Genomic DNA, 19,679 nt, shown 5'->3' with positions numbered 1-19,679 from the left:
AGGGAGGAAGGGAGAAAGGGGAGGGGAGAGAGAGAAGCATCAACTTGTGTTCCACTTAGTGGTGCACTGCTCCATTTAGTGGTGCACTCATTGATTATTTCTCGTATGTGTCCTGAGTGGGAATCAAACTCACGACCTTGGCACACTGCAGTCACCTGGCCAGGACCACAAGGGGAAATTTTTTTAACTCATAAGTAACTTTCAATTTCTAAGGATTGATCAAGATCGAATTGTACCCTCCACATTTGACCTACCAACCTTCTGTAGCCTTGACAGTGATAATCAAGTATCTCCTTCAGATGCCATTTAGGGAGATGAGAGGGTGTTAACTGTTCACAGCCCGAGCTTCAGCAACTAGCATATCAAATCCCACCTATTTAGATAATATCGAGAGGCCTGATTTTGTCCAATATGTATTAATTGTTTCCTTGAAGGCTAACCCTAACCACGTGTGTTCATTCAATACATTCTCACTATTCCCATGTCAGGCTCTATTCTGGCTCAGAACTGGGGTTACAGCAGCAAACGAGACGGGTGCCTCCTATATTGCCTTGCCCCACCCTGACTCATGAGTAGTGTGCAGACATTCAGAACATTTTTAGGGAAATGCATATAGCAAAATGGGATAGACCAGGGTGCTAGTAAGAGCATTATTATAGTAGGTAATAATGTGTGAGAATGCGAGCCGACAGTTTACAGGGCTCGGAATGTGCGTCACAAGGACCCCCTGGGAGAGGACGCAGGCGCTGCTGATTCGCCGGCTCACTCTGGTCCTCAGGCTTTCTGGCGTCATTTCTACTCATCCCTCAAAACTCAGCTTGGAATTTCCAATCCTTCTAGAAGATAGGTCGGAATTAGTCTTTTCATACTTCTTGTTATTCCCAAAACTCTGTGTGTTTCCCCTAACTTGGCATCAAGCAAATATAGAGGTATGAGAAATATTACTTGTTTATCTTCCAACTGGATGGCGAATTCTTAGAGGGTGTCTCTAAATCTTAAGTGCTGAGCAAGTATTTAATAAATATTTCTATGTTAATGAGTGAAGATTTTGCAAGGAAAAATACCAAACACAATTTCTGCTTTGATATTAACAGGCAAAACAAAAGATAAAACAGGTAAAGGCTTTAACTGAAGTATTTTTGCTAGAGGTTTGGAACACAGCACAAGTCTGTATAATTTCTGTGCTTCTGCAGACTGTGGAAGCTAGAATGCTGGAGGCCATCTTTTGCCAAAATCTATATTCCCCAGGGTCTCAGAGGATACTTTATCAGGATTTTCTAATTCTAAAATAAAATATGCCATATGTATACACACACATATATTTCTAAATCTATATTTAGAATCTAAATCATCTATGATCTTTCTAAAAGAGTACATTTATTAAAATTAATATAGATGTTTTAATATAGTTTCTTTTCTTCTAGAGAGAGAGAAAGACAGACAGAGAGAGAGAGAGAGAAAGAGAGAGAGAGAAACAGACAGAAAAGGAAAGAGATGAGAAGCATCAATTCTTCATTGGGCACCTTAGCTGTTCATTGATTGCTTTCTCATATGTGACTTGACTTGGGGCTCCAGCTAAGCCAGTGACCCTTTGCTCAAGCCAATGACCTTGGACTCAAGCCAGTGACCTTTGAGCTCAAGCCAGCGATCATGGGATCACGTGTGTAATCCCATGCTCAAGCCGGCGACCTTGGAGTTTCGAACCTGGGTACTCAGCATCCCAGGCGATGCTCTATCCACTGCACCACCACCTGGTTAGGTAATATATAGAATTTCTTAAAGGAATAAAAAGTGGTCATGACCCTGGAAGATGGTATGCCCTTGTAATCCAGCCTCAGACGCAGAAAAGAGTGCTATGCAGTTGCTCAATCTGAGACTAAGAGTGGACACACCAGAGGCTAGAAACCCTCTGAGGGGTGTATCTCAATAGTTCAACCGTATGTCCTGAGGGAAAGAAAGGTACACAACAGCTCATTCCCTCGGGGTTGGTGAGAACAGGTAATGACTCAAGCAGCTGCACTCAGAGCACGACATGGCAGGGAGACTAAGAACCTGCACTCAGAATCAGATGTGCCCAGGTTCGAAGTTTGACTGCAGAACCTTAAGCAAACTATCAGACCTGTTTAATCCTTGGTTATATTCAACTTTAAAACGGAGATAAAATCATTCAATATTTGATAGGAGTAATGAAAAGATTAAACGGGATATGTATAAAACATCAGCATAGTGCCTGGCATTTACTATCCAAGCAGAAAATTTTATAAATCTTTTAAAAAGAGTTTACAGATAACATCAACTATATATTTGTAGAAAATATAAATCGGACATTAGTTTTGTTTAAGTACATGAATGCAAATTAAAAAGTAAAAGGGGTTATGTGCTACATTTCAATCACATAGCACGGTTTTCAATAAAACTAAGTAATTTTTAGAAATAGATTACAAATAGATGGTGAAATGTCAACTTTTCCTAAAAAATAATCCCAATCCTTGTTGTAATGAATAAACTTTCCTTAACCAAATTCTTCATTTATCCAACATCTAGTCAAATAAATCTATGTTTATACATATACTGTATTTCCCCATGTATAAGACACACCCTTTTCCAAAAAATTTGGGGTCTAAAAACTAGGTGTGTCTTATACAGTAGTTGTAGATTTTTTTAACTTATATTTTCCGCTTTTTCGTGTTTGTTGAGGAGTTGTATGAATTTTATGCTGAATAAAACTTGAGTTCAATAACTTTATGTAATACATGTTTTTTTTCAAATTTTGGGCCCCCAAATTAAGGTGTGTCTTATACATGGGGTCGTCTTATACATGGGGAAATATGTACTTCATAAAGATTAATTTGGTCATTTGGATTTTGTTCTTACTTGCTTAAAAATGTGCAGGGAAAACAGCAAAAAAATCAATACAAAGTAAGTTTCAAAACCAGGTCAATCTCCTACATTTATGTTACAACAGAGACCTTGATATTTGTGGTATATCTCCACTGACTTGCTGTATAACCTACTAGCTTAATTATCACAATAGCCTTAGGACTTAAGATAATGTACATCAGCTCTAGCAAAGATAGAAATGCAATGCTCATCTGCTTTTACAAACTGGATTGAAATATCACAATTTATACGTAATTACTCATGAGCCTGTGTAGCATGGGCAGTTTACTAACATTACAGTCAGAGAAGAACAGGGGCCCTGAGGCCAATGCACAAATTTATCTTAAATAATTTCTCCCATTATATGTAAAATATTTACTTAACATTAAGCATAGCAGGGGTACACATATGCCATTATAATCATATCATGATTACTGTGTTGGCTGCGGTTCTTTAAAAACTTATAATGTGGAATGAATTGTTATTTTATATATTTTACTTATAATAAAAATAATCAAAGTATGTATATGTAATAAGGAGCGAAATGTGATGGAAATCAGAACTGTATTATGGCCACAATTATGTCTATAGCTCTGTAGTTTTGACTTTATAGCCAGAGTTTCCATGTATTCATCTATAAAAAAATAGTCTCTAAGGTCCAAGAAAATATCCTCTACACTTTTTGCCATTATTTTACATGTCACAACATCTCTAAATAATAAACACCAAATTAGGAATTATTTATCCACAATCAATTTCTCTGATTACTCTTCTTTTTTCCTACTGTTAGAGTGGGGGAAGGCAAAACAAGAACACATGCTGTTGACAAAAATCAAAAGATATACAAAAAATTTTGCTGCAGGATTTTACCTTTCCTTTATTAAGCATCTACCATATATACTTTACCTTAAGCAGCAGGGATACAGCTATTAACAGATTTTACCAATGTCTTTTTCTTATTTACCTCATAATGTTTTAGGCTTTTGTAAAAATCTGACACACCTTTCTCTACTCAGTCACATATTAGTAGTAGAACATCACTACTTCATTCATCTGTACCCAAAACAACCCCTGAATGTAATCTGTCAAGTATGTTTCAATTTATAAATCTGGTGAACTCTGGTGACACTCTCACTAAGGGTACATGGCAATCACAATGGATGGATTCGTTTTTGGCTAGGTAAGGTAAGCAGAACCCCATCATCCATAATAGAGAGAAAAAGGGCACCAAAGCAAATAAACCCAATCAACACAAACTGGCGCTTTGAGACTGGGTGTGCAGGAGCTGCTTAGGGATTTCTGAAAAGACTCAATCTCATAAATACCAGAGACTGAGTTAACTTACCGTCTTTTTAGTGATTCTAGCCCATCCGTCCATAGTAATACCACATGAAGTTCACCTGTATTAATGAGTCTGCCAAAATGCTGGTTACAGTATTTCAAACTGTACTGACAACTATGGTAGAGTAATATAGGCAACAGATTCAAGATTTCATATTTCTTGATGTAAAGTAAATCCACTACTTAAAATAACATTATGAGAGCACAATGCTTTTGAAACAATACACCAGACAACACTCATCATACATGTGTGAGGTAACTTCAAATAATAATAATAAAAAGTATTCACTGAAGGCCTGAAAGAACTATAGACACTACCTTAAGGCAACAACCTCAGGATATAGATATTAGTACACTACCTCACAGCAAATGTATAGATTCACACATTTTTACAATTTTAGTTAAATTGAAACTTGAGAACGCCACAGCAGCCTACTAAAATCACAGATCAACAGGATAAAAGTAGATAAAAAGAATATGTCATTTATGAATACTGTTTATTACCATGGTTACAAACTTTCAGAATGGGCCTCTGAGACATTGGACTGAGACTCTGCCGAATATCTGTTAAAAAAAAATATATAAGAGAAACTTAATATAGAGGTCTATTCATCTCAGGAAGTGTAACTATGTTTTTCCAAGGTTAAGTATTTCTAGAAGCAAAGCAATAATGTTATGACTTTTACTTCCCATTTAATTATGCTACAGTCAAGTCCACTGGGATACAGTACACATGGTTTTTTAGATGAGCCTTGTCACACTAAGCAGGATTTCCTAGGTTCAGTGCATTGATCTGTAATGTGCTACTGACACCGGCCAACTGGAATGCTTCTCTCTCTGACATTTGCCATCACAGGGGAAGGATTAAGAAAACTTATGAAACTTCTGAAGAGTTGTTGCCCACAGCACTACATTCTTGACACATGACTTCAAAAGATTTTAAGAAAATATAAAAGGGTTGTTCTTTGTGATAGTTCCCTAGAAAGTAACATGAAACAAGTATAATGTTCACCTTTTGGCTTCGGTGTCCTTTTTCTTCGGTCGCGGAAGGCAGCCCCCGACTGCAAGGCCTCCAGCAGACTATCCATCACGCCTGTCTCGTCGCCCTCTGTGAAAACAGACACAGGGAATTCCATCAGCCCACGGGGTTAGTATAGCAGTGTCAAGCATACACAGAGACTGGCGATGGCGATGGCAATAGGGGAAAGAAGATCAGATGGCCGGGCTAGGCCAGCAACTGAAAAATATGATAGGACTTTAACTCTTTCATAAATCAAATATCTTTTAAAGAAATCTGTCTCATTAGTGCCTGTATTATGGTCCACTAAAGAGGATCGAGTTACATTAATTCACTTCAGAGCACTGCTTCTACGGTCTGGTGGCACAACTTTAAATGGATTGTGGTTCTCACCACATCTGTGTCTCAGGTCATCGTAAGTCACATTTCCCTGGTAGAAATGGGTATTTACAAGGCATCAGCTTCTGTTATCAAATCAGCCACGTATGGGAAAGCTTTTGCTGGTGGCATTGATATCCTGTTGTCTAAATGTACCATACAAAACTGTATTTTCATGCTAGCTCTTGAGAACATGCTCCCAACAACTGATTTATTTTTTGTGACACACACAGAGAGAGAGAGAGAGAGAGAGAGAGAGAGAGAGAGAGAGAGATACAGACAGACAGGAAGGGAGAGAGGTGAGAAGCATCAATTCTTCACTGCAGCACCTTAGTTGTTCATTGATTGCTTTCGGGGGGGGGGGGCTACAGCAAAGTGAGTGACCCCTTGCTCAAGCCAGACTGTGGGCTCAAACCAGAGACCATGGGGTCATGTCTACGATACCACGCTCAAACCAGCAACCCAGTGCTCAAGCAGGATGAGCCCACTCTCAAGCCAGTGACCTCAGGGTTTCAAACCTGGGTCATCTGCATCCCAGTCCAACACTCTATCCCCTGCGCCACCGCCTAGTCAGGAACCAACAACTGATTTTTGATATCAGAGGATAATCGTCCCCTAACTTTAGATGACTTGCAACAATCATTACAAATTTTTACAAACTGTATGAAGTTTGTCTTCTATCATAAAAAACAAACAAAGAGGATCTCAAAAATCTAAAGGACTGCATCACATTGTGATTAATTTAAGCTGGTGTTCTGTATAAGATTAATAATGTTATATGTATAGCCAATTCTCTCTATAAATATCTGATTTTTTTGTAATAATCATAATTATTTATAGTTGTCAATGCTAAATATTATTTAAAGAAAGCAGAAAAAAAGCTTCAACAATAGTACTGGCCCAAATGAAATACAAGGAAACACCAAAGATTTTTTGTCCCACACAGAGAGTTTATTTACAGGCATTCTCTCTGAAATTGTATAGCTGGTACCTAGTTATATTTAAATTAATAAAAAAACAATTTTCCCCCAAAATTTTTATGTATTTTTGAGACACAATCCCTTTAAAGAGAATAGATGACAAAGAATTACAGTAGAATAAAAAAAAACCACATTTAAGACCTGGCTGGTTGGCTCAGTGTGTGGAAGTCCTGGGTTCGATTCCCGGCCAGGGCACACAGGAGAAGCACCCATCTGCCTCTTCCCCCCCCTCCTTTCTCTCTCTCTTTCTCCCTTTCCCTCCTGCAGTCAGGGTTCCATCAAAGCAAAGTTGGCCCAGGCTCTGAGGATGGCTCCATGGCCTCTGCTTTAGGCACTAGAATGGCTCTGGTTACAATGGAGCAACAGCCCAGATGGGCAGAGCATTGCCCCCTAGTGGGCTTTACGGGAGGATCCTAGTCAGCCACATGTGGGAGTTTCTCTGCTTCCCTGCTTCTCACTTCAGATAAACAAAACAAAACAAATAAAACACATTTATAAACAGATATATATTTATAAATATGCATCGATCCCTTTTCCATCTGGTTCTAATTCATATTTTTAGAAAAGTAATAAATCTGGTAGGTATAATTTAAAAAAAAGTGGATGAGAAATAGAGGATTTGGAAATTGTTAATTTACATGTGAATTTTATTCTAAAGTGGCTTAATGGCTATTTTAATTAAAATACATTAAGTAGTTCAGACACTTTAATTAGTATCTACCTAGCTATCTGAAAATTTATAGTTAAGCTCAACTATATTTTTTCTAAAAAGAAGTACAGGTAATGCCAAATACTGATCAAAAAATTAGGGGATATTTCAAAATGCACTTTCAAGATCAGGGCACGTGCAGATACTCCAGTACTTTCAGACTTTTGTATATAGTGCATTTTCACCAATGAAATAAAAGTTGGTTTTGCATCTCATTTGCATAATCAAGCATCTTTGACTTGTCATTTACTTTTCTGATGTTCTTGTTTAATAAAAAGAAGAAAATCAAATGCCTTTTTTTTTTTTTTTTTTTTTTGGTATTTTTCTGAAGCTGGAAACAGGGATAAGACAGTCAGACAGACTCCCGCATGCGCCCAATCGGGATCCACCCGGCACGCCCACCAGTGGGCGATGCTCTGCCACGACCAGAGCCACTCCAGCGCCTAGGGCAGAGGCCAAGGAGCCACCCCCAGCACCCGGGCCATCTTTGCTCCAATGGAGCCTCGCTGCGGGAGGGGAAGAGAGAGACAGAGAGGAAGGAGAGGGGGAGGGGTGGAGAAGCAGATGGGTGCTTCTCCTGTGTGCCCTGGCCGGGAATCAAACCCAGGACTTCTGCACGCCAGGCCGACGCTCTACCACTGAACCAACCGGCCAGGGCTTCAAATGCTTTTTTAATGCTTCATATTCATTTAGAAATATCTCCTAATTTTTGTGAGCAGTATATTTAAGGTTTTGAATATATTTCATTAGTGAAAGGAAACATTTTAAAAATCTAAAATTTAAGAAAACAAGCATGAAATAAATGATATATTTTAAGGGAAAAAAACTACAAAGAAAATTTGAACTTTTATTACTAAGTTTCCTATAGGTTAGTGGTCTTGATTTAGTAATTCTGAAACTATTATGTGTGTATTATAAGACTGAATAGATGAATAAATATGTTGCTGTTGGCGACAGGGGTGCTCACTGAAGGAAAGGAAATACAAACAAAATAGTAGAAAAAAGGAAGAGCTGTGAAGTATTGGATTTGATTTAAATGTATCATATAACCTCAAGGTTTTTAAAAAACACTTTTTCTAACTTTGTGGCTCCAAAGAGCCCAGATATATGACAATGAAGTAGCAATGTGCACAGCTAACTCTTGGAACATGGTGTTTAAGTATCATTACTCACTAAGAGAAACCAGAATACTTAGACAAATGGCTACTTTAGAACAGAGAGCAAGGTGCTGTAAAATGAGCCAGGAACATACTGTCCTGTCAGAAAACAAGTGCTTAAACACAGGCAGGAGGGCAGAGGAGCCAGACTGAAGGGTAGCTTACAAATACAGGACAATTTAGCACTGAATAAGTATAATGAGAATGAATTATTACACCTTGGAAAAAAGAAAAGAGGCATGCACTGATATTGACACATTAAAATATTAAAAAATAAATATGGAGGAAGAGAAAACTCTTCTTTAAAGGAGACTAGGGAGATGACGTCAGAGTAATGGCGGGGTAGGAAGCAATACTGATAAATCTCCCCCAAAACTCAACAAGATCTTCAACCAGAAACAGAAAAACCTATACTTGGAGCCTCTAGATGCTTCGCAATACACCCAAAGGTATGGTTGAGTGAAAAATTGGCTAAATATATAACCAAACCCCGAAGGAAATAGGGAGTAAGAAATGCTCCGCCTTCCTCACTAACCTAAACAGGGCGGCTTTCTCTGGTAACTGTGAATATAGAAACTGAGGTGGGCAAAGGGGGTGAATAGATCCAGGCCGCGGCACAAACGGCCGAACCAGGCTGTGGCACGGAGATCCAAGCCGAGGAAAAACTGATCCTGTGGCAAGCCGGGCAATACAAGCTAACACTCGCGTCAAACCCAAACAAAGAAAGACAAGCGGAGCGGCCATTTTACCCGGTCTCCTGGTTGGCGTGCGCGCAGTTAGTGGGCGAAAGATTTCTTCCTAAGCCCCGGAAGTGGGTGCCCGTGTTGCCCCACGGAGAGGCAGGGTCAGAGGCCTTTCTGTGGGCCGAGAGCAGAGTCTCTGGGCAGTCCCAGCGCCCTGGGAAAGCCACGCACGGGAGGGAGTGAGAACTAATTCCAACGATGGAGATTTTCCGTGCGGTTGGGGGTTTCACTCAGAGGGAAACGCGGCCGGCCTCATATCCTGGTTTGCGCGAGCAGATAGTGAATGAGAGATTCCTCCGAGTGCCTCGGCAGTGCGCGCCCGTGTTATCGCAGAGAGAGGCAGAGTCAGGGGCCTTTGTGTGGGCCAAAGCAGAATCTCGGGCCGCCCCAGCGCCTTGCAAAAGCCATGCACGGGGACGGAGCGAGACTCAATTCCAACGCTGCAACTTTTCCCTGCGGTTGGGGGTTTCACTCAGAGCGTGAGACTGCTGGCCGGAAATCGTGGTCGCAGACAGTGAGTGAGAGTTTCCTCCAAGCGCCCTGGAAGTGGGTGCCCGCCTGTGTTACTGGACAAAGTGGCAGAGCCAGAGGTCTTTGAGTGGGCGGAAAGCCCGCCTGATTATGCTAACAGCTCTGACTGAGCCTTACCCAGAGCCCTGTGCTGAGTGGAAATAGAGTGGGGAGTTGCCAGCTCTTTGAGCCTCTTACTATCCAGGCAGAGGCAGCAGCAACCCCATAGCTGGATTATCAGGCTACTAATTGAGGAAGGAAAGACTAGGAGAAAGGCTCCAGGAACACGGACTCTCTCACTGTCGGAGCCTATAAATGCTAATGAGCCTCGACTGCCAACGAGACTAAAGCACAATACATGACATTGCCATAGAGACTTATCAACTGCAAACCTCTACCTGAGCGTGCCAAAGGGGCAGAACCCGGGGTACAGAGTCACCAACCAGGAAGAGGGAGAGAAAAGAAAAAGCAAGAAGATAACCTCTCAAAATCAAGAATAATCTGCAGACTTTATAACCTATCCCATTTTATTATATTGGTTCATTTGTTTCTCTTATCTTCATTCTTGATACTTTTTTTCCTCCTCCAATTTCGCCGATTAACTCTCTGCCAGTCTTACTCTCTCCTCTCCTTGAACTACACTACCCATAAGTGTTACATCTCCCATTATCTTTTCTCTTCTCTTTCTTTCTCTCTATGAGGGTTGCACTCCAAAACCCTTAACTCTCTCTCTCTCTCTCTCTCCTTTCTTTTTTCTTCTTTTAGTGGTTCCCTCTTTTTTTTCTCTCTCTCTCTTTCTTTTCTCCCTCTACATTAGTTTCTTCCTTTCTCCTTTACATCTCCTCTCATTCAAACCTCAATAACAAATTATCTTATCTGGGACTCAAACTTATGTTTGTGGCATTTTGGGGGGTTTTTACTTCACCTTTTTAACTCACTAGTAGTGAGTTAAAAAGGTGGCTCTCCATATTATCTAGTTCTTGTTCCACTAAATACAATAGTAATTTCTTTAATTTGTCCCCCCATTTTTCCGTTTTCCTCTTATTCCTCTCATCATAACTCTCAGACAACCAACACCTAAAAGCAAATCATTTTATTCTTGACCCAAATTTTTTCCTTATTTGCTTTTTGTGGGTCCATACGCTCTTTTTTTTTCTTTTTACTTTTTTTTTTTTTTGCCCCTTTATTACTTTTCCCCAATTCAGGCCCTCCATCACAGGCATTGTTTGTTATAATTCACAGTTCACCACAAGATTTTCTCAAGAAAGGGGAGAGGAGAGGAGAGGAAAAAAGGAGGGGAGGGGGAATAATTTCCTTTTTTTAAAATTTTTATTTTATTTTATTTTTCTTTATTTCATTATTAATTTTTTTAAAAAAAACACAACTCTTTTCGATTTTTATTTTTTTTAACTTTTTATTCTTTATTAAATCTCATTAATACTATCAACAAAACCACCCTCAGATGCCATTAAGGAAGAGAAAATCGAATATCATGGATACGAAAGAAAGAGAGGTAACACAGCTAGATGAGGAAAAATCTATGGAGAAAAAATTTAATATATTGGAAACCTTGGAGCTAAATGACAGAGAATTCAAGATAGAAATCCTAAAAATCCTCCGAGATATACAAGAAAACACAGAAAGGCAATTTAGGGAGCTCAGAAAACAACTCAGTGAACACAAAGAATATATGTCCAAGGAAATTGAAACTATAAAAACAAATCAAACAGAGATGAAAAACTCAATTCACGAGCTGAAAAACAAAGTAACAAGCTTAGCTAATAGAACAGGTCAGATAGAAGAGAGGATTAGTGAAATAGAAGACAAGCAACTTGAGGCACAACAGAGAGAAGAAGAAAGAGACTCAAAAATTAAAAAAAATGAGATAGCCCTACAAGAATTATCTGACTCCATCAAAAAGAATAACATAAGAATAATAGGTATATCAGAGGGAGAAGAGAGAGAAAATGGAATGGAGAACATACTCAAACAAATAATAGATGAGAACTTCCCAAGCCTGTGGAAAGAACTAAAGCCTTAAGTTCAAGAAGCAAACAGAACTCCGAGTTTTCTTAACCCCAACAAACCTACTCCAAGGCATATCATAATGAAATTGACACAAACCAACAGCAAAGAAAAAATTCTCAAGGCAGCCAGGGAAAAGAAGAATACAACATATAAAGGAAGGCCCATTAGATTATCATCAGATTTCTCAGCAGAAACTCTACAAGCTAGAAGAGAGTGGACCCCAATATTTAAAGTCCTGAAAGAGAGGAACTTTCAGCCACGAATACTATACCCATCAAAACTATCCTTCAATTATGAAGGAGAAATAAAAACATTCACAGATACAGAAAAGATGAGGGAATTTATCATCAGAAAACCCCCACTCCAGGAATTACTAAAGGGGGTTCTCCAATCAGATACAAAGAACAAAAAAAAAAAACAGAGCCACAAGTAAAAGCTCCAAGAAGAACACAATAAAACCAAATTTAAACTGTGACAACAACAAAAAGAAAGAGGGGGAGAAGATGGAGATTAACAGTAGCAAAGGACGATGGAGTGCAAAAGTACTCACAAAATAGTTTGCTACAATGAACAGGGTAGGGACCCTTTTCATTACTCAAAGGTAACCACCATTGAGAAAACCACCACAGAAGCACATGAGATAAAAAAGATAGCAACAGAGGAAAGATGTATGGAATACAACCAAATAAAAACAAAAGATAGAAAAACGAAAGAGAAGGATCAAACAAGACACAAAACTAACAGAAAGCAAGATATAAAATGGCAATAGGGAGCTCACAAGTATCAATAATTACACTAAATGTAAACGGATTAAACTCACCAATAAAAAGGCACAGAGTAGCAGAATGGATTAAAAAAGAAAATCCAACTGTATGCTGCCTACAGGAAACTCATCTAAGTAACAAGGATAAAAACAAATTCAAAGTGAAAGGCTGGAAAACAATACTCCAAGCAAATAACATCCAAAAAAAAGCAGGTGTAGCAATACTCATATCGGATAATGCTGACTACAAGACAGGAAAAGTACTCAGAGACAAAAATGGCCATTTCATAATGGCTAAGGGGACACTGAATCAAGAAGACATAACAATTCTTAATATATATGCACCAAACCAAGGAGCACCAAAATATATAAGACAGCTACTTATTGATCTTAAAACAAAAACTGAGAAAAACACAATCATACTTGGAGACCTCAATACACCGCTGACGGCTCTAGATCGGTCATCCAAACAGAGAATCAATAAAGACATAGTGGCCTTAAACAAAACACTAGAGCACCTGATATGATAGACATCTACAGGACATTTCATCCCAAAGTGACTGAGTATACATTTTTCTCCAGTGTACATGGATCATTCTCAAGAATTGACCATATGTTGGGCCACAAAAACAACATCAGCAAATTCAGAAAAACTGAAGTGGTACCAAGCATATTTTCTGATCATAAAGCCTTGAAACTAGAATTCAACTGCAAAAAAGAGGAAAAACATCCCACAAAAATGTGGAAACTAAACAACATACTTTTAAAAAATGAATGGGTCAAAGAAGAAATAAGTGCAGAGATCAAAAGATATATACAGACTAATGAAAATGACAATACGACATATCAGAATCTATGGGATGCAGCAAAAGCAGTGATAAGAGGGAAGTTCTTATCACTGCAGGAATATATGAACAAACAAGAGAGAGCCCAAGTGAACCACTTAACTTCCCACCTTAAGGAACTAGAAAAAGAAGAACAAAGACAACCCAAAACGAGCCGAAGAAAGGAGATAATAAAAATCAGAGCAGAAATAAATGAATTAGAGAACAGAAAAACTATAGAAAAAATTAATAGAACAAGGAGCTGGTTCTTTGAAAAGATCAACAAAATTGACAAACCCTTGGCAAGACTTACCAAGGAAAAAAGAGAAAGAACTCATATAAACAAAATCCAAAATGAAAGAGGAGAAATCACCACGGACACCGTAGATATACAAAGAATTATTATAGAATACTATGAAAAACTTTATGCCACTAAATTCAACAACCTAGAAGAAATGGATAAATTCCTAGAACAATACAACCTTCCTAGACTGAGTCAAGAAGAAGCAGAAAGCCTAAACAGACCTATCAGTAGAGAAGAAATAGAAAAAACCATTAAAAACCTCCCCAAAAATAAAAGTCCAGGCCCTGACGGCTATACCAGCGAATTTTATCAAACATTCAAAGAAGACTTGGTTCCTGTTCTACTCAAAGTCTTCCAAAAAATTGAAGAAGAAGCAATACTTCCAAACACATTTTATGAGGCCAACATAACCCTCATACCAAAACCAGGCAAGGATGGCACAAAAAAAGAAAACTACAGACCAATATCTCTAATGAATACAGATGCTAAAATACTAAACAAAATACTAGCAAATCGAATACAACAACATATTAAAAAAATAATACATCATGATCAAGTGGGATTCATCCCAGAATCTCAAGGATGGTTCAACATACGTAAAACGGTTAACGTAATACACCATATCAACAAAACAAAGAACAAAAACCACATGATCTTATCAATAGACGCAGAAAAGGCTTTCGATAAAATACAACACAATTTTATGTTTAAGACTCTCAACAAAATGGGTATAGAAGGAAAATATCTCAACATGATAAAGGCCATATATGATAAACCATCAGCTAACATCATATTAAATGGCACTAAACTGAAGGCTTTCCCCCTTAAATCAGGAACAAGACAGGGTTGTCCACTCTCTCCACTCTTATTTAATGTGGTACTAGAGGTTCTAGCCAGAGCAATCAGACAAGACAAAGAAATAAAAGGCATCCATATCGGAAAAGAAGAAGTAAAGGTATCACTTTTTGCAGATGATATGATCCTATACATCGAAAACCCCAAAGAATCCACAAAAAGACTACTAGAAACAATAAGCCAATACAGTAAGGTCGCAGGATACAAAATTAACATACAGAAGTCAATAGCCTTTCTATATGCCAACAATGAAACAACTGAGAAGGAACTCAAAAGAATAATCCCCTTCACGATTGCAACAAAAAAAATAAAATACTTAGGAATAAACATAACAAAGAATGTAAAGGACTTATATAATGAAAACTATAAACCATTGTTAAGGGAAATCGATAAAGATATAATGAGATGGAAGAATATACCTTGTTCTTGGCTAGGAAGAATAAATATAATCAAGATGGCTATATTACCCAAAGCAATATACAAATTTAATGCAATTCCCATCAAACTTCCAATGACATTTTTTAAAGAAATAGAGCAAAAAATCATCAGATTTATATGGAACTATAAAAAACCCCGAATAGCCAAAGCAATCCTAAAGAATGAAGCTGGGGGCATAACAATACCTGACTTCAAACTCTATTATAGGGCCACGACAATCAAAACAGCATGGTATTGGCAGAAAAATAGACACTCAGACCAATGGAACAGAATAGAAAGTCCAGAAATAAAACCACATATATATAGTCAAATAATTTTTGATAAAGGGGCCAACAACACACAATGGAGAAAAGAAAGCCTCTTCAATAAATGGTGCTGGGAAAACTGGAAAGCCACATGCAAAAGAATGAAACTGGACTACAGTCTCTCCCCCTGTACAAAAATTAACTCAAAATGGATCAAAGATCTAAACATAAGACCTGAAACAATTAAGTACATAGAAGAAGACATAGGTACTCAAACTCATGGACCTGGGTTTTAAAGAGCATTTTATGAATTTGACTCCAATGGCAAGAGAAGTGAAGGCAAAAATTAATGAATGGGACTACATCAGACTAAGAAGTTTTTGCTCAGCAAGAGAAACTGATAACAAAATAAACAGAAAGCCAACTAAATGGGAAATGATATTTTCAAACAACAGCTCAGATAAGGGCCTAATATCCAAAATATACAAAGAACTCATAAAACTCAACAACAAACAAACAAACAATCCAATAAAAAAATGGGAAGAGGATAGAATAGACACTTCTCCCAGGAAGAAATACAAATGGCCAACAGATATATGAAAAGATGCTCATCTTCTTTAGCTATTAGAGAAATGCAAATCAAAATGGCAATGAGATACCACCTCACACCTGTTCGATTAGCTGTTATTAGCAAGTCAGGTAATAGCAAATGTTGGAGAGGCTGTGGAGAAAAAGGAACCCTCATACACTGTTGGTGGGAATGTAAAGTAGTACAACCATTATGGAAGAAAGTATGGTGGTTCCTCAAAAAACTGAAAATAGAACTACCTTATGACCCAGCAATCCCTCTACTGGGTATATATCCCCAAAACTCAGAAACATTGATACGTAAAGACACATGCAGCCCCATGTTTATTGCAGCATTGTTCACAGTGGGCAGGACATGGAAACAACCAAAAAGCCCATCAATAGATGACTGGATAAAGAAGATGTGGCACATATACACTATGGAATACTACTCAGCCATAAGAAATGATGACATCGGAACATTTACAGCAAAATGGTGGGATCTTGATAACATGATACGAAGCGAAATAAGTAAATCAGAAAAAACAGGAACTGTATTATTCCATACGTAGGTGGGACATAATAGTGAAACTAAGAGACATTGATAAGAGTGTGGTGATTAGGGGGGGGGGGGAGGGGGGAAAGGGAGAGGGATAGGGGGTGGGGGAGGGGCACAAAGAAAACAAGATAGAAGGTGATAGAGGACAATCTGACTTTGGGTGGTGGGTATGCAACATAATTGAACGACAAGATAACCTGGACTTGTTATCTTTGAATATATGTATCCTGATTTATTGATGTCACCCCATTAAAAAAATAAAATTATTAAAAAAAATAAAATAAAGGAGACTAAAAATTAGTACACGTCAAAGATAAAACGAGGACTGAGTTCCATTAATATAAGGGATGCAGATATGAGGGAAACAGAAAAGCCACCATATCACAACTCACACAGTAAGAACTGATTCAGGCAGAAAGCATTAATGGTTACAAAAACCAATCTGTATAAGGCCGGGGGCGGGGAACAGGATATAGAGAAATCTGGCAGATATCACCAACTCAAATAATCAAATGACATCACCAATTATGGGACACACTGACAACTGCCTTCTGAAGTGATGCAGCGAGACAGCCACAACATGACCTGTGTGCTACTTTGCACATAAATACTTAACCTGAGCTGAAGGGGAGGAAACAGTCAGACAGATCCTAAGTGAGGAACGTTTGTTTAACAACTGGCCTGCATTCTTTTTTTTTTCTCTCTTACTATCTCTATTTTTAAAATAATTTTTAAATTACATTTTCCTTTCAGTATTATTTTTGTATTGGTTTCAGGTGTACAGCATAATGGTTAGACAATCATATACTTTACAAAGTGTTCCCCTCAGTATTTCTGGCACCCTCACAGTTATGGCAATACTACTGACTCTGTTCCCTATGCTGTACTTTACATCCCCATGACGATTCTGTAAATACCAATGTGTACCTCTCAATCCCTTCACCTGCTTCTTCACTCAGTTCCCCAAACCCCTCCCCTCTGGTAATCACCATCCAGTGTCTGGGTCCATGAGTCTGTTTCAATTTTGTTCATTCTTTACACCTAAGTGAAATCCTGTTGGCCTGGGTTCTTAAAAATCATAAATATCATGAAAGGTCAACAGAAAAATAAGAGAAAAGATTAGGGAACCATTCTAGATTACAGATTAAAGAAATATGATAACTAAATGCAACACACAATCTTTGGTTAGCTCTTGAATATATTGTAACAATGTTAGAATGAATGCTAAGTGTGGTAAGTATATTATGGATAGGCAGGAAAATCCCACTGCTGTTAGGAGATCGATGCAGACTCATTTAGGCTCAACAAGTTACACCACAGGCCCATGTTCTCTAGTTCACGCCTTTGGATATGCTGTTCTCTCCACACAGAACATCCTTCTCCCTTTCTTCACCAAGCTCCCTCCTTCTCCTTCAAGACAGGGAACTGAGAATCCTTTCCTGACCTATGTGGGCTGAACTCAGTGGGCCTCTGTGTCCTAATGACAAGTGGCACATAGAGCAGTAAGTCCTTTAAAATATTCTTTACCTGGTAGCTCCTACCACTAGACTTTGAGTGCACTGAGGCAGGGGTTGTGGTGTTCACTTATCCTTAATACCTACCACAACGCTAGCATCACACAGAAAGTGTTCATTAAGATGTGTTGACTATGTTAACATACGCCGCACAAACTGATCAGCTGGAAGAAATAATCACGCAGGAGAATGAGGATTGTAGGCGGAGGTGGGGCCAAGGGAATGGGAGGAGCACATTCCCACCACCTCGTCAACAACACATAGCTTTGTTTCTCCATTTCCTGTGCCTTATATGTCCATTTGGTTGATAAATTTTGTTAATGCACAATCCCAGGTATCCCATGAATTGATCCACTGCTCCCCTTCCTGACTAAATTTTGTGTGTTCATGGTCCACAATAGAATTTATTTTTTACCTTAAATATCACATGTGTTGCCTAGAGCCACAGTGCTTTCAGTTTCTCCCTAATTCATCTCATATAGTATTGATAAATCTGAAAGAATTTATATGATCTTCAATCCCTCAGTCACAGATTTTTAATCTCTCACTGACCACAGTATAGTCCCATCTTTCACTTGCTCCCAATACTGATTCTAATTGCTCTTCTAACCTTACCCCTTACTTCCAACATCACAATCAATTCTTCAGCTAAAGAACATTCTCTCTCGGATGTGAGGGCGATCTGGCTGCGACATCTGTCACCCTATTGATCGCCAGGGTTGATTCGGCTGATCTGGCTGGCTAGGCGGGTGTCCCCTTCCTCCCTCACCGCTCCATGTGCATCCCTTCCGAAGCTGCGCGCTCGGTCAAAGAGGACGACCTTCCCCGCTAGAGGAGAGGACCGTTCTTTGGTGAAGGGTATACGAGTAGCTGCGCTCCCCTGCTAGAACCTCCATTTGTAGGAGAATGTAGGGTAGTCAAGCTTCCAAGACTCCAGACACATCCAAGTGAGGCGCTGCATGTGGCAGTCTGCCTTTCAAAAAAAAAAAAAAAAAAAAAAAGAACATTCTCTCTCTTGTCTATCAGCTTCACCTGGAACCTCTCCCCTGCTCTTGTCCTCCAGAGCTGATGGGTTTTCTTGGCCTTCACACCCACATGCATAATGGAAAGAATATAATACCTAAGTAAGAAAGAGCACCTGCATTCTAGTCTAAGCTCTCGACTAACTAACTGTGTGATACCAGACTACTATCATAATCATTCCTGACATATGTAATAGAGATAATGCTTGTCTAGTGTTAATGAGAGAATCAGATGAGATAATAGAAATGAAAGCACTTGGTATACTGCTAAGTGATATAAAAATGAGAGAAGTAAATTCATAAATGATCTCTATAGTGCTTCACAAAGTTTATGAAATGTCTGCTTATTACGTTTCAAGTATTATTTCAGATACATTATAAATTAAACAAATCTTTCATAGTGTACTTGATTATGTCCTTAGTAAACGATATAACATAGAATATCATTTCCTTTCCTTTTCTTTCTTTTTTTTTTTTTGTATTTTTCCGAAGTTAGAAGTGGGAGGCAGTCAGACAGACTCCCGCATGAGTCCGACTGGGATCCACCCGGCATGCCCACCAGGGGGGGATGCTCAGCCCCTGTGGGGCATCACTCTGCTCCAATCAGAGACACTCTAGCACCTGAGGCAGAGGCCATGGAGCCATCCTCAGCACCTGGGGCCACCTTTGCTCCAGTGGAGCCTTGGCTGCAGGAGGGGAAGAGAGAGAGAGAGAGGAAGGAGAAGGGGAGGGGTGGAGAAGCAGATGGGCGCTTCTCCTATGTGCCCTGACTAGGAATTGAACCCGGGGCTTCCACATGCTGGGCCGATGCTCTACTGCTGAGTCAACCGGCCAGAACAGAACA

The 19,679-nt window shown here is 39.0% G+C and overlaps 1 protein-coding gene across 2 annotated transcripts in view; it reads right to left on the bottom strand.

Moving 5' to 3' along the window:
- DIAPH3 (diaphanous related formin 3) overlaps positions 1-19,679 on the bottom strand; it is a 522,381-nt gene that overhangs the window by 110,099 nt on the left and 392,603 nt on the right. For both annotated transcript variants that reach the window (XM_066236696.1, XM_066236697.1), the window contains 2 exons: positions 5,234-5,329; positions 4,726-4,785 (listed from right to left, as the gene is read on the bottom strand). In XM_066236696.1, the coding sequence (XP_066092793.1) occupies positions 4,726-4,785; positions 5,234-5,329 (156 nt within the window). The remainder of the gene's footprint in view (positions 1-4,725; positions 4,786-5,233; positions 5,330-19,679) is intronic.

The sequence above is a fragment of the Saccopteryx bilineata genome, chromosome 6, assembly GCF_036850765.1.
Source record: "Saccopteryx bilineata isolate mSacBil1 chromosome 6, mSacBil1_pri_phased_curated, whole genome shotgun sequence".
In the NCBI taxonomy this organism is placed as follows: domain Eukaryota; kingdom Metazoa; phylum Chordata; class Mammalia; order Chiroptera; family Emballonuridae; genus Saccopteryx; species Saccopteryx bilineata.
Note: the sequence above shows the minus strand (reverse complement) of the source record. Positions and strands in the feature narration are given on the sequence as shown.